The 15,328-nt window shown below is 41.0% G+C and overlaps 1 protein-coding gene across 3 annotated transcripts in view; it reads right to left on the minus strand.

Annotated features, from left to right (window-relative positions):
• The window catches only part of ADAMTS18 (ADAM metallopeptidase with thrombospondin type 1 motif 18), a gene marked incomplete at both ends in the record, with an annotated part of 145,892 nt that overhangs the window by 19,675 nt on the left and 110,889 nt on the right, over positions 1-15,328 (minus strand). For all 3 annotated transcript variants that reach the window (XM_084257233.1, XM_084257232.1, XM_084257234.1), the window contains 3 exons: positions 11,528-11,772; positions 13,963-14,086; positions 14,940-15,070. In XM_084257233.1, coding sequence (XP_084113359.1) covers positions 11,528-11,772; positions 13,963-14,086; positions 14,940-15,070 — 500 coding nt within the window. The remainder of the gene's footprint in view (positions 1-11,527; positions 11,773-13,962; positions 14,087-14,939; positions 15,071-15,328) is intronic.

Genomic DNA, 15,328 nt, shown 5'->3' on the forward strand with positions numbered 1-15,328 from the left:
AAAAAAAAAAAAAGAATGCCTATAGAATTTGTGTGGTCCAATGCAAAATGAAAAAGCAAGATCCCTTATTTTAAAAAGTTAAGAATTTCAAGGTTGTGACTACTGAGCATTAAACCAAACTCAGGATATTCTGAGCATTTGGTCCTGGGTGACTGCAGGTTCCACATCCAGGAAGTCAGCCTGGCCCATCCTAAGGTTAAGGTTTTCTCACCCACGTTGATACAACTTAATATTTTCCAAATTCCATTGATATATGACCAAGTAGCTTCATACTGACTTCACCAGCTCTTCCTAGATGGCACCAACAGCCCATAATTCTGGGGACTGGTTTGTACTAAGTACCTCACCTGAGAATGTACCCTCTGCCCCCGAGCCAGGAGGCAGAAGGACCTTGGGACCCTGTGTGACAGCTAAGATCCTAAGTGTCTCTGCGAATGCCCTAGCCACACATCATTTGAAAAGGATCATTCCCATCACTCACATCTGTTTTGAAACATTTCCAGGAACCTTGTCACCGAGCAGCCAGCAGCTTTTCTCGGCATTAGCAGAGAACACGAATGCCCTCCAGGTCAGGAGAGTGCCACATTGGCTGGTCCGGCACACGTCACGGTCACAGGGTTTCTGAACCCGCCCACGTTGCATGTCAGGCCGTAGAGCCGAGCTGTTAAATGCACAAATTTGGAGAGACCGCCAGTGATTCCGTCTACTTAACTGGATGCAGTCCAGAGAATTTTCCAGCCAACTGGCACTGGGTCTCTAATTTACAGCTGGCAAGCAACCTCCTTAAATGCTTGCAGGTCCTCAGTAGTTTAATGTCTACCTTTCACACACGAGCCACCTGACTTCAGAAATAACACTCAGCAGCTCTGACCGCAGGGCGCAGAGTTATAAAATTTACAGCTTCTTAAGTTGGAAAACCACAGCCAGGGGCTGGACTCTACCAACTGTGCGCTGAAGGGGAGGGAGGCAGTTCCTGCTCGGGGACACTGAGTCATCTTGGGTAAACTGGCTCTCTTCTGCCCCCACTTTTGATTTTTAACATTAAAGAGATAAATGCCTTTCACCAACACAGTCTTTGCTTCACAATTGAAGGTCTTTATTTTTTTTCTTTTCAAGAAGTTGTTATAATTCTCTCATGAAACCAAAGAAATATGGATTTTTTCTCTCTTCTTAAGATATATATATATATAAATATAATGTTTGATTTCTCTTCTCAGGTGTAATCCTCATAAAATTCCCACTAGCAAGTCACCTGTGAACTGTCACCACAGTCCCTTATGCTCTTCCCCAGTTTTGATCCCTCTCTCTCACCCTCCCCTACAGAAGGTCTGCGATTTATAGCTTGCCTAATAGTTTTTTTTTCCTGATCCCTTGTTTGGTTCCCCTATATTCCTCCTATAAATGAAACCAGCTGATATATATATTTTTTTCCTTCTGGCTTATTTCACTGAGCATAATCCCCTCCAGCTCCATCCATGTTGCTGCAAATGGCATGAGTTTATCTTTTTGATTGATGTATAGTATTCCATTATATATATATATATATATATATATATATATATATATATATATATATATATATATATACCACATCTTCTTGATCCAGTCATCTGTTTTTGGGCATTTGGGCTGTTTCCATGAGATATCGATGGGTTTTAAGACTGGCTTTTTACTTAAAGCAGGCTAGATGCTAGTTTCTTCTGCTCAATAGCACATCAGAGGGTTTACAAATAAGAAGCACAGTACTCATTGTGCTTTCTATAGGCCCTGCAGGGCAATATCCATGTGCTTTCTCACTTAACATTGACAATATTATAAGGGCTACTGATATTCTGGTTCTGTTGATACAACATCAGCTCACCAGGTATGGAGAAAGTGCTATACACAATGGAATTCACCTTTCTGAGATTGTCTGACTCTGTAACTTGACATCGTAACTCCAGTGACAGTCTCTCAAGCTCTGAGTCCATGGCTAGGATTCTAATTTAAAATCCTAGTTGCGGGGCCTCCCTGGTGGTGCAGCGGTTGAGTGCTGGGTTGTAAAGCTGCCTGCAGCCTCTGCTGCGCTGGTTCGATCCCCGGCAAGAGTCCCACATGGTGCGCAGACCTCTCCTGCCGCCCGCTGCTCCCCTCAGCAGTGTATTTCGTCAGTCTGCCTGTTCTGTTCTCTGCTCTGGCTCTGGTGAATTCTCTCGCCCTCCTGTGCTTCTGACTGTACCCAGTGCTTGTATAAATAAATAAATAAATCTTTCAAAATAATAAATAAAATAAAATCCTAGTTGCAAATTTCAAAAAGAATTTGAAAAGATTCTATCATTGGGATTGTACAGCTTTCTCTCACATTTACACTGAGGTACTGGGTGTATTTTTTGAACATGCTAATGTCTGGTTGAAGCAGAAATCACTTTTAATCCCTCCATCCATTTTCTCCAGTGTTTATTTAGACGTTTTATTTGGCCATGGTGTAAACAACTGAAATATAATCTGCTTTCTAGAAGGACCCTTCCTGGTAAGTGGTGGATCACACCACACATCGCAGGGTGACTAAATCACAAGGCAAGTGCTGTGGGGTGGATTCAAGCTCTCCTAAGTTCCTGTGATGTTTTATATGCTAAAAATCCAGTCTGTTGTCTTTGCCTCCTCGTTGGCTTCAAAGCCTATAGCACGTGACCTTGCTATTATATGAGACTGAGTTGAATTTGACATGCGACAGCCACACAAAGGCCTGACCAGGGCTCTGGGAGGCAGCTTCAAAGGTGTGGCCTGACATCTGAACCTTGACCACAGCTCTAATTCAACTCATCCACATTCCTCAGAGTTCAGCGAAGGAAATGAATAGCACCGCCAACCCGTCACAGAACTATTTGCCATGAGTGAACTGGTGGCCCCTACTTCAAATCTCCAATGATGATCCCAAGATAAATGATGTGGCATCGCGAAGCCCCTCCGAATCATCCTCGAGGGTCTGAGTTTTATATCCTCTGTTCTAAATTAATACTCCATTATTTCTTTGCCTCTTCTGTGTTTTGTGTCCGTGCTCCTTGGCTGGGCTCCTCTCCCTGACACTGGTTGTGAGGGAAGCACGTCTTTACTCAATTTAGCCCCTTCCCCTTGGGGCGAATTCAGACAGCAGGGTGACAAGGAGGGATCTAGATATCAGGGATGCTCACACTCTGTCATCTCAATGATCAATGTCCCGGGCCACCTGGTGCCTGCCACCCCATCATCTCTTTGGCCAAAGAGCAGAGGAAGCTGTTTATTACAGTCATTTTCTTTAGATGTCTTTTTCTGCCTTGAAGCTGGCCTGTGGTTAACCTATTTCTCACTTACTGTCATCACAAAGGTTGCTGTCCTTTTCAGCTTCAGGATTCTCCCTTGGTGTACAATTAAGCAGGCACGGGCTTTCAAAGAGTTCAACACCCCTTGGGCCGCTTACTAAAGAAGGGAAACATCCTTTACATAAAGGAGAGCTTTTATTTTGCAGCCTTTTCACAGAAGGAATGCTGTAAAAACACACGAGATCATATTTCAGTCTTAGGAGAGTGGCTGTGTATATCGTGGCATCCTGAACCGCTCTTTATCAGACAGAGTGAGGGTACTTTATAATGAAACACTCAGGAAGAATTTCCTCACCTACCCTCAGACTACAAGACAGAGAATATGACTCATTCTTTGTTATGAGTGTGTGTGTGGGGGGGTGGGGTGGGAGAGGGAGGAAGAGGAAGGAGAGAATGAGAGGTGGCAAGAAGGAGAGAAGGGGTAAAGAGAGATGGAGAGAGGGGAAGGGGGAGAGAGAACACTAGCAGAAAAGATTATTTTAATTAATCAATTAATTAATTAATGCATACAAGAGCTGGGGTACAGGCCAGAGGTGTGTGTGGTGGGGGGGGGGTGAGAGGATTCACCAGAGACAGAGTGGGGAGCAGAGCAGGCAGATCTGCTGAAATCCACTGCTGAGGGGAGCAGTGGGCGAGTCAGGAGAGGTCTGCTGTACCATGTGGGTATCTCCTTGGCCGGACATTGAACTTATGCTGCAGTGGCTGTGGACAGCTTCACAGGTTGCATCTTAACCCCTTGCACCACCAGGGAGGCCCCAGAAAAACTATTCTTCAGTCACTTCTAAAAATGTGTCATCTAAGTGGACTCCTTGGCTAATCATGAAAAAAAGAATTTTTGTGTTTTTAATTCTTATTGCCAATGTCTCCTCTATTTATATATTCAAAAGGCCTTTTGCACGGTGGTTAACTAAAGAATATCAGTGACCTTAAAATACCTATATCTCAATCTCAAAATTGAAAAACATTTACGTTTTCACCCATATCTTCAAAAGCCCAGCCTGTCAATGTCTACTCAGATTAAATGATTATATCTCAACAAAGACATGTGTGGATGTCATCTCTGACCTTCACACTGCAGAGCACTGAACCCTGTGGAATCACGTGAGCTACTAGGGAGCCATCAAGTGTCAACTTCAGTTTTCACATTTCTTCCACATCAAAATTTAATGCCTTATATGACAATCCCCCACATACAACATGCACAATTTGCTATGTGGGTTTAGAGTTAACATAGATTTACTTTTTCTTGTGTTTCTAATCCCAATGCAATAAAATATAGTGCTATGTCTATACATAATATCCTAAAGACTCTGGAAAGACAAGCCAACTTTGAAATCTTTCAGATGACTAATCAGAGCAATAGTTCGGCAAGAAACACTTTAGTCTTAGGTTGTGGGCAGTATGTTGAATAAAAACATATGATGGAATCATGGAGCTTTATAATAACTGTATTTGCAGCCATGGCAGAAAGTACTTTGCACTTTGGCAAGTACAATTGCCAAATCAGTGTTGATTTCTTTCTATGCTGGGATGTGTGTATGTGGGAGAGGTTGTTCCCTGGGAAATGCAGAAATGTCATAGGGAGTCATGAAAATTGGCCCCTTTTCTCCAAGTCAACAATGTGTACATACACCGATGTACTTCAGAATAAAAACTTGATTGGTGGACTTAAATAATGCCTAGAAAATTCAATCCTAGAAACCCTTTGATCACCTTTGGGATGTCCCTTGGCCACAGAGGGATTCAGTGGGACCAGCACTGCTGATGTTGACATATGTTGCAAATGCAGATACAAGAGGCATCAAGTTTCCCAGGAGAATAAAAGGTTGTAATAGAGACCATATCTTAAAATCAGACAGGCGTGTGACTCAGTGATAAAAGAGAAGATCTGTTTTCCATTTAGGTGAAACTAGCTTTCCTATGAAGACATTCTATAGAGTTTTGACAGAAAAATAACCCAAAGCAGAAGATACTGTTATTTGAACACAATGATTTTTTGGGGGTGACTGACAGTGGCCCAGTATTCCAGGGTAGTATCACCCCGCCTTGCATGATGAAACAACCACAAAAAAGTGAAAAGATCTGGATTGCCCCTCTCTCAGAGGACAAGTGGCTGCACTCCTGGATGGAGGGGAGCCCCTGTGGACTTCTGTGATGAGTTGTAGGCAAATTATTCACTTTGCAAGAGGCAATTTTTTTTTAAGATTTATTTTATTTTATTTATACAAGCACTGGGTACAGTCAGAAGCGCAGGAGGGTGAGAGAATTCACCAGAGCCAGAGTGGGGAGCAGAACAGGCAGAAGGACCGAAGTACACTGCTGAGGGGAGCAGCGGGTGGCAGGAGAGGTCTGCACGCCATGTGGGACCCTCGCTGGTGGCCGGGGATCAAACCGGCTCTGCAGAGACTGTGGGCAGCTTCACAGCCCAGTTCTCAACCGCTGCGCCACCAGGGAGGCCCTCAAGAGGCAAATTTTTTAGGGAGTCTATTGATCCCTCAAATGCAATATAGAAGGTCAAATTTCAGTTCTTTAAATGCTATTTCCTTTAACATTGAACATTAGAAGATCAGTCCGGAGAGATGATGAAATCTGGTGGTTTTTAAAAAGTGTTCTGCAGTAGGGGGCTCCCTGGTGGCATAAGAGGTTAAGTCTCAGCACTATGAAGCTAAGGGCAGCCACTGAAGCATGAGTTCGATCCCGGGGAGGTGACCCACATGGCGCAGCAGAACTCTCCTGTCTCTCCTGCTGCTCCCCTCAGCATTGAGTTTCAGTCAGTCTGCCTGTTCTGTTCCCCACTCTGTCTCTGGTGAATCCTCTTACTGCCCCCCAACACCTCTGGCCTGTACCCCAGTTCTTGTATGCATAAATAAATACATCTTTTAAAAAATGTGTTCTGCAGTAGGCAGGGGCCATGTGGATAGCTTCAGTCACCACTGTGGTTTGGGCCAGGGGGGCTGAAGCAGGAAAGGAGACCCTGGCCTCTGGGGCTGCCACTCTTCACCTAGATCAGAGATGTTCTCCTTTCTTTGTTTTATTTAGCACCTCTGTGTATATGACTGTCCCATCTGGAAAGAAGAGTTTACTTCTGGAATGAATGACGGAATGAATTTTATTGCTGGATGTCATTCGTTGAATACAATTTTTGAGCGTCTATGGCATTGCAGATACTCTGCTAGTTCTGGTAGCTACAAAGATGGATAAGTCATCTTACTGCTTACATAGTGTTTCAGGGGCTATAAAAGTGCCTCGGGACAGTGTTAGAGGCTACAGTGGAAGATGTGAGGTTAGTCTGCAGAAATCATATCTCAAATGCAAACCTGGGAACCAGCTGGCTCAAGTGACTCATCCAAAGGGACATAGCACAGCAGAGACCCCCCATATTGTCAACTATTTATAAAAATGCCATCTGTATGCTTGTTCTAACCCATGTTGCTTCCAAAAAAAAACCAGGATCCACATACCAAAGTCCACTGTTCCCTTTCTCTAAAGACCAAGACTATGCAATCATTGGCGTCTCTCCAATGTCCAGCATAGGGCTGGGCATTGACTAGACACGCAAGGGAGGTTGATTCTATTAGCAGACATGGAAGGGAAAGTGAGCTGAGGGAAACCGTTTTGAAGGTAATTACTTAAATCAATAACCTACCCAGGTGGCCCAAGGATGGGAATGAGTTAAGATACAGGCACAAATGAGATTAAAAAGAGGGACATTACCCTCAAAATGCCATCTTCAAGTGTTTTTGGCAAACAGGCCCTTCTGCTGAATTTTACACTATAATGAGAATGTGGTGGATATGCAATATTTTAAGTGTCCAAGGCAGGAAGTGCTTTTTTTTAGCCGCTTATACTTTTTGTGGATGGAACAACATTTTTCATTTTGGTAGGTTCCCACACTTTGATTTCAGCATCCCACAGGATTGTAAAACACATTCAACATTTTTATATTGGATTGAACATATTTTTGGCTCACAAAGTATTCACTTTGGTTCAATTCATAGTTGTATGGAAAGGCATATGAACTTTATTTAACATCCTTTATAAAGAAAATGGCCACGGATTACTTGGCTACTGATATATAATCTAGTTTTGGCAATTGTAATTTATTGCTCATTGTGATTTTAAGTTTTAAAATGACTGCGTTCTATTGTTTGGGAGAGGTGTGACCCTAGGATGAAAGTGTTCTTCTGAGAGCAACTGACTATACTTTGAATATTAAGGTCATGAATCCAAATTCTTTTAAAGATAAAATAGACAAAATACTAGGTAACTGGATTTGATCTTTCATTTTTTTTTTTAACTCCTAACCTATCTGCAAGTTTTGAATGAAACCATAACTCCTTTAAAAATACAAGCAAGGCACATCCAATTAATCACACGAATTTCCCTCCAGACGGGACACATTCCTGGGACATTAATTTAAACTTTCATTGAGTCTATAAGCGGCATGAGCATAATAAAGTAAGATTTTGTGAAACAATAGCTGAGCAAATGTGACCTTATTCCATAGTGGTGAAAGTATAATTTTGTATTAATATAGATATTATTAGACTTCTTGTTCTATTTATATACTTCTAAATATTATTTAAAAGAAATATTATACATATTTAATTGAACCTGGGGAAGATTTAGTGTTTTTAAAATTTTATTTTAATCTATCCAATATTTTCCCTTACATTTTATCATTATTTTCCCAAGCAGTTGCCTGTATTTCAAGGAGAGAGATTGCTAAACCTGACCAGTTTTGGAGAATCACCCAGTTAGGCCATCCTTCCATTTCTCAAAAATAGCTTCTGAACACCAGGAACAATTTTAGAACTGCCCAAAGATTTACTTTCAGTCGGCATTAAAAACACAAATGTGGGGCCTCCCCTGGTGGCGCAGCGGTTGAGCGCTGGGCAATGAAGCTGCCCGCAGCCTCTGTGATGCCGGTTTTATGCCCGGGCCGCCAGCGAGGGTCCCACATGTTGTGACAGATCTCTCCTGCCGCGTCTGCTGCTCCCCTCAGCAGTGCATTTCATCAGTCTGCCTGTTCTGTTCCCCGCTCTGATGAATTCTCTCACCCTCCCACGCTTCTGACTGTACCCGGTGCTTATATAAAAAAATAAATAAATCTTTAAAAAACAAACAAACAAACAAAAAAACCACACAGATGAATGAGATAGGGAACAGGACTTAAATTCAATAAAGCACAGCTAAAATGTGACAATGTGTTAATCATCTGGTTAATTTGGCCAGTACTGAGAGGAGCAGTGGGTATTTTGGGTTCCAAAGATGAAAATAAGGAAGAACTCCAACATTCTGCTTTGCACTGTCCCCATTGTTTCTGGTCTTATTGTCTATGCCGGTTTTCCTGCAGAAAATATATGTCTAAAGGCAAACCTTAAATTACAAACAGATCTGTGAAAATCTTCTGGAACAGCTCTGTGTTTATGAACGGAATTGGAGAAACAACAACAGAAACAGTTGCCTGTTGTGAAGTAGCAGGGAACATATTTCTCATTAGGAATGAAGGCACTTTGTTCTGATTGCTCACGGCAAAAACCGTGAGAGCCACTGAGCCCTGCTTCCTGATCTCAGTTCAATTTCAGGCACAATACTGGGTCTGGTGCACATCGGCTTACAGGTGGGATAAAGATCTCTTGGCAAAATTCACAAGACCATGTTGCTCTACAACTGATACCTCTTGGAAACAAAGGGAAAAATGTTGGCTGATCAGATGCTGGCTAGGACAGAATCAGAATATTTCTATCTTAAAAAAAAAAAAAGCAGTATTAAAAAACTCCAGAAATTTTAACTAGAGAGTCCAATTCTTACGCCTTAGGTAAGGACTGTGTAATTTCAGGGACTGGATTCCTGGCTAAGCTCTAAACCACCCTAACTTTAGTCAAATTTCATCTGGGGTTTCTACTCTGATCCTCTGAAAGGAAAGAACCTAGAGGGTTGTAAAAAGAACATTTCCAGTAACAGGTCTTCTGTGAATAAGTGTGGTGAGATCTTTGGGGGACCTCCCATCACACAGAGGTGTCACAGCCAGGTATCTTAAGTTTACAGGACAAGGTAAGTGAACTCAGGGTGAGTCTAGGGCCACAGTAGCAAACTCAAGTATCAACTGAGGCTAGGAATTTCTGTTTCTTAAGAGATGTCAAAAACTATGTTTTTTTTATAAGAAATCACCTGACATTAAGATGCTGGGCTGTTGTATTCTAATACTTGCAGATCTGAATCTGTGGCTCGTTAACCATGGTGGACGTATGGATTTCTTTTCTAATATGTGTGTGACATGTCCAGAAGGCAAATGATAATGGTTACAAACATTTTGTGCCAAGTACTCTGTAAGTGTTGAAGTCATCTTACATTAGCCTTCCAATAGTCCTCATGGTTGGCACAGTTTGCTCAATTCACAAACCTGTACATTCAGAGACACAGAGGCAAAGAAAGGTGTCCAAGTTACATAGTTAGCTAGGAGTATGTACTCTTAACCATGCTGTGTGTGCAACATCTGACTTAGATCCTGTTACATATGGTTGATTTTTTAAAACTATCGTGGAGTCATTTTCCTTAGTAAAGGATTAAGGTTTGTGCCTAATAATAATAATAATAATAATAATAATAAACAATTGAATTAAGTTTGTTTCCTTTACTTGAGAAGAGCCAGTAACTGGGTGAATGTACATGTCATACTCCTAGATGGAAAAAATTTAGAGTTTCATTCAGTTCTGCTTTTTTCCTAGCTGTGGGAGTTAGGCAAATCTTTGAAGTTATCTTCACACTTCACTGTTTATTTTTCTGGCAAGTCGGTGAGATAGGTTTGCTATTTCAGTTTTATAGGTGAGAAACTGAAGTTCCAAGTGACTTACAGGAGTGTCTGGTTACCAAAGTGATCAGTAAGTGGCCACCAGTTTGACTTTTATATAACATGAAGCAAAGCACTTGCTACTGTAAGTGAATGAACAGCTCCAACTTAGAAAATGGGAAAAGCAAACCAGAGACATTGTGAGGACCAGAAAGAATGCACATATGATAATGGTCTCGTAGAATCATTAGCAGATATGTTGGCAGCTTCTACTGCAGTTATTACCCATTACTTATTTTTTTTCTCTTACAACTAAGGAAACAACTTTCAAAACAAAAGTGGTTTGCCCTGAGTTAAGACCTTTTTGGCCCTTAACCTTGTATTTTTTTCTAGTATATCATTCTGTCTCCTGGTACAGGTGATCCTCATGGTAAAGAGCTACAATGGACCATCCAAAGGGCAGTCATATATGATCCAGCATCCCCTCTCCAAGAATACAAAAACACTAATCCAAACAGATCTATGCACCCCTATCTTCACTGCAGTACTATTTATAATAGCCAACTTAGGGAAACAACTGAAGTGTCCAAAGACAGCTAAGTGGATAATGAAGATTATGTGGTACTACTCAGCTAGAGAGAGAGAGAGAGAGAGAGAGAGAGAGAGAGAGAGAGAGAGAGAGAGAGAAAGAGAGAGAGAGAGACCAGATGAACTTTTATGGAATTGGAGGGGATGATGCTAAGCAAAATAAGTCAAAAAGAGAAAGACACATGCTGGATATTTTTAATTCATATGTGAAATATAAAAAACAAGGCAAAGGAGCAGATAAAACCAAGCCAAAACAAACCCTAGAAATGTAACTGAGGGTGGGCGGGTGGGGGTGAGGGGGTTTGTTGGGAGTAATAGAGGTATGGCACTTATTGGGCTATGCTGGAAGATTATTGGTGCTTTGGTGGTGGGCATGACCCACCCCATTTTAGTCAATATTTGCAGAGGCATGAACTTGTATCCCTAAAACATACAGTGTTGGCAATCAAAGCTATCTCAATAAACATAAAACAACAACAGCAACACAAAAACAAAGAGCAGACATAGAAAAATTGGACCAATCTAAACAACATTCCTATGACATCCTCAGCATTCCTGAAAGTCAAGTGTAATGGTGAAAGTTTGACAACTAATTGTGAAAATCAATGCACTCTCCCGGAGATCCATGTGCTCCTGCCCTGTTTCCCAAAATGGAATTCTCTTTTCTCCTTTGCACTTTGCAATTTAGCCTATCAACAAACACATCTGAAATAGAAGGACTGGAAGTTCTTTAAGCTAGCTCAAAATGATGTCTTCACTATAAATTCAGAAGATGTCGCCAAGAACTGAACCAAAAGAAGGGACTTACTTCAAAGACCAGTGTCTCATTTGTGGGTCCCGGGGCGTAGAGACGTTCTGGGCGGTTGAAAGGGCGCTGGTATTCGAATGTGGTCCCTGCAAAGGGGAACTCCCCAGGCCAGTCGATGCGCCAGCCCCCTGTCAGATAATACTTTTGACTGAGGCTCCTAACGGCGAGGTAGCTGGAGGAAATCTGTAATTCTTGGATTTCAATGCTTCGGGCCCCTGCTGGGACAATGACTACTGGATAATATTCTAAAAGGAAAAAGAACATTTCTATAAGTGAAACCATCCAATATTTCTCTTTTTCCTTCTGACTTACTTCACTGAGCATAATTCCTTCTAGCTCCATGCATGTTACTGCAAATGGCATGAGTTTATCTTTTTGATTACTGAATAGTATTCCATTGTATGTATATATATATATATATATATGTACCCCATCTTCTTGATCCAGTCATCTATTCTGGGCACTTGGGTGATTTCCAGATTTTACCTATTATAAATAGTGCCGCAATAAACATAGGGGTACAGGGAATTTTTTTTGAATGAGTGTTTTTATGCCCTTTGGGTACATCCCTAGGAGTGGAATTGCCGGATCATATGGTAGCTCCATTTTAGGTAGACTGAGGAACCTCCAGACAGCTTTCCATAGTGGTTGGACCAGTTTGCACTCCCACCAGCAATGTAGGAGAATCAAATAAGACATCAGAGGGAAAAATAATAACAATATAACAAAACCAAATAGACAATTATGAACTAGAGACATCCTGCAGGGGAGGAAGAGAGAGAGGGATCACAGGGAAGAAGGGAGGAGCAAAAGGAACTGTGGTGATGGTGCACGGGTGCATTGGTGAAGGAAATTCTATGGCGGGGGGGAAGCAAACATTGTTTAAAAATGAACAATGATGTAGAAAATATATTAAAAAATAAATAAAAGCAAAAAAAGAAAAGAACGTTTCTGTTTTTCTCACTGTGTGTTGGAGAGATATGACTAGAAATGCCCAGAAACATGGAGAGGCCTTTTTTATAGTGTAGGGTTTTTCAGTCATAAAGTGACATTCACTTCTATTCTATGAAGTGAAGATGACCAATTGTTCCATTACCAGGGTAGGGACATCAGAGAAAGAAGACGTGTATCAGGTGAGTGCATAGATCCCTTACTGAATGGGAAAAAATACTTACATGATACTTAACTGAAAAGGGATTAATATATATATATATATATATATATAAAAAAACTCAGCTTAGCAATAAAAATACAATCAGTCCAATTAACAAACAGGCAGCAGATGTGAACAGAAAGATTACTAAAGAGGATATCCAGAAGGCCAAAAGACTCATGAAAAGATATTAATTGTAACAAGAGAGATGCAAGCTAAAATCATAATGAGACACCACCTCACACAGGAAGACAGCACATATTAAAAGAACCCAACAAGTGCTGGAAAGGATATAGAGAAAGATGACCCCACTTTGAGGTGAAACCATTACGGAAAACAATTTGAATTCACTTCAAAAAATTAAAAACAGAAATACTGTATGAACTGACAATCACACTCTTGGGCATATATTTACAGAATAAGAAATTATCACCAAAAAATCCGATGTGTTCTACAATATTCACACCAGCATTAATTACCATAGCTGGTACATGGAAGTGGTCTAAATCTCCTTCAACAGATGGCTGGATCAACAAGATGTGCTACGTACACATCATGGAATATTACATACCCATGAGAAAGGATGAAATGTAATCATTTTCAACAGAATGAGAGAATTTGAAAAATTTTATGCATCAAAGCAAGTCAGAATAATAAAAACAAATACTGGGCATTCATAGTGTAAAACATATTCAAAACCAAAGGACATTAGTAAGCATCCCGAGGCTTCTGAAGTTAAGTGGAAGAGGGGTAGGGAAAGTGACAAGGGGTGGTAGTGGAGAAAAAGAAAAGTGCAAACAGGCATCCGAAACTGCCTTAGAGCCAAGTTCATGGTCACATCCTAATGGCTGTGACCAAAAAAAATAAAAAGGGGGGAGGGGGAGACAAAGATCAGAGAAATCAATGGACTAAAAAGCACCTAGCAATACAGTTTTCTGTATTTCTGGAATATTTGGAAGGTAGTATACTTTCAAACTCCCTGAAAACACTGCCCCAAACCAATAACCTTCATCTTCCAAAGACAACATTTCCTAAAATAAATAAATAAAAACTCCAAATAGAAAGGCATTTGTTTATCACATCTCTGAGATATAATATATTGATGAAACTGCTCACACTGAAAAGCCACCTATCTTCCCTGGTTCTTGCACAGCTGAGATGAGCCATCTCCCTTGCATGTTAGGTGAGCTACTAAAAGGCTGTGCCATGCTAGCAAGACTCAACCCTGCTTGGCAGCAGTGGTGCGTTCCAGCAGATACAGTAATGAAACAGCATCTCTTACCATTTGCTTTGTGCTGGTTGAGGTAGAGGCCTTTATAAAACTTGCAGGTCGAATTATCACCTTTGCAAACACCACAGGCATCCGAAACTGCCTTAGAGCCAAGTTCATGGTCACATCCTACTGGCTGTGACCAAAAAAAGGGGGGGGATGGGGAGACAAAGATCAGAGAAATCAATGGACTAAAAAGCACCTAGCAATACAGTTTTCTGTATTTCTGGAATATTTGGAAGGTAGTACAGTTTCAAGGTGAACAGCATGTCAAATTTGACTGAGTAGAAATCCACATTCTTGCTCTATCATTACTAGATGCACGTCAGATCTGAACCTGTACACCTAAAACATACAGTGGTGTAGGTCAAAGTAACCCCAATAAACATAAATAGCAGCAGCAAAAACAAACATGGGAGAAAATGGACCAAGCCAAACAACATTTTTGCTATGTTTCCTAGCATTCACGACAGCCTCTGCTTGTCTAAGGCTGAGATTCTCCATCTGTATAACTGAACTAAAAAATTGTCATGACTACTAACATCAGATGAGTTTACTCAAGACAGTTCTACTGCTGAATGACACACACACACACACACACACACCTTTTAATGATCAACAAGCTCACAATCAAATTAAAATCAAAAACAAAGGAAAACAAATCAGACATGGTCTGGCTTCAAATCCTATCTGTGAGGATCTAATCCTATCATCAATGTACTCAGCCATTATTATTTATTTTGTACAACTAAAATGTAAAGTAGCATAGACCATCAATGCCATTCTTGATCTATGGTGGGAGAGCGAAAGGGAAACTGAAAAACTGGATGAGGTAGTACAAAAAGAAAGAGGGGGTTTGGAGTCAGTGCTCACATCCTATCATGTCCTATCAGGGATGGTGGGGTGTCCTCTCCCCCACCCCACTGCACTCATTTGATATGAGAAGCACAAGCTGGGTCACACAACCCAAAGCGGGAATGTTCTCTTACTTCACAAATCCCGTCGATACAAACATCATTTTTGTTTGGGGAGCAAGGAGTTCCATCTTTCACCTTGCCAGACATTGCAAAAAAAAATTCAAAGTTCTCAGCCTTGCAGTACAGTTTACACCGATCTTCCTCTAGAAGCAAAGAAATTGAGAGAGGGCATGGTCATGAGGGAATCAGAAAAACAACAGGACTATCAACAGAACTATGGAGACAGCTGATCAAAATACAAAATGCTCTGTATGTCTTTATGTGTGTGTGTACATGTATGAAAGCAAATGGATGTGCCTTTTAAAAAGAAATCCCTTTGAGCAATCCAGATCCCACTGCTTAATATTCATACACAATATTTTTATTTATTTATTTAAAGAATTTTTTTTTTAAGTCCTTAG

The sequence above is a fragment of the Talpa europaea genome (genome assembly GCF_964194135.1).
Source record: "Talpa europaea genome assembly, chromosome: 16".
Classification (NCBI taxonomy): domain Eukaryota; kingdom Metazoa; phylum Chordata; class Mammalia; order Eulipotyphla; family Talpidae; genus Talpa; species Talpa europaea.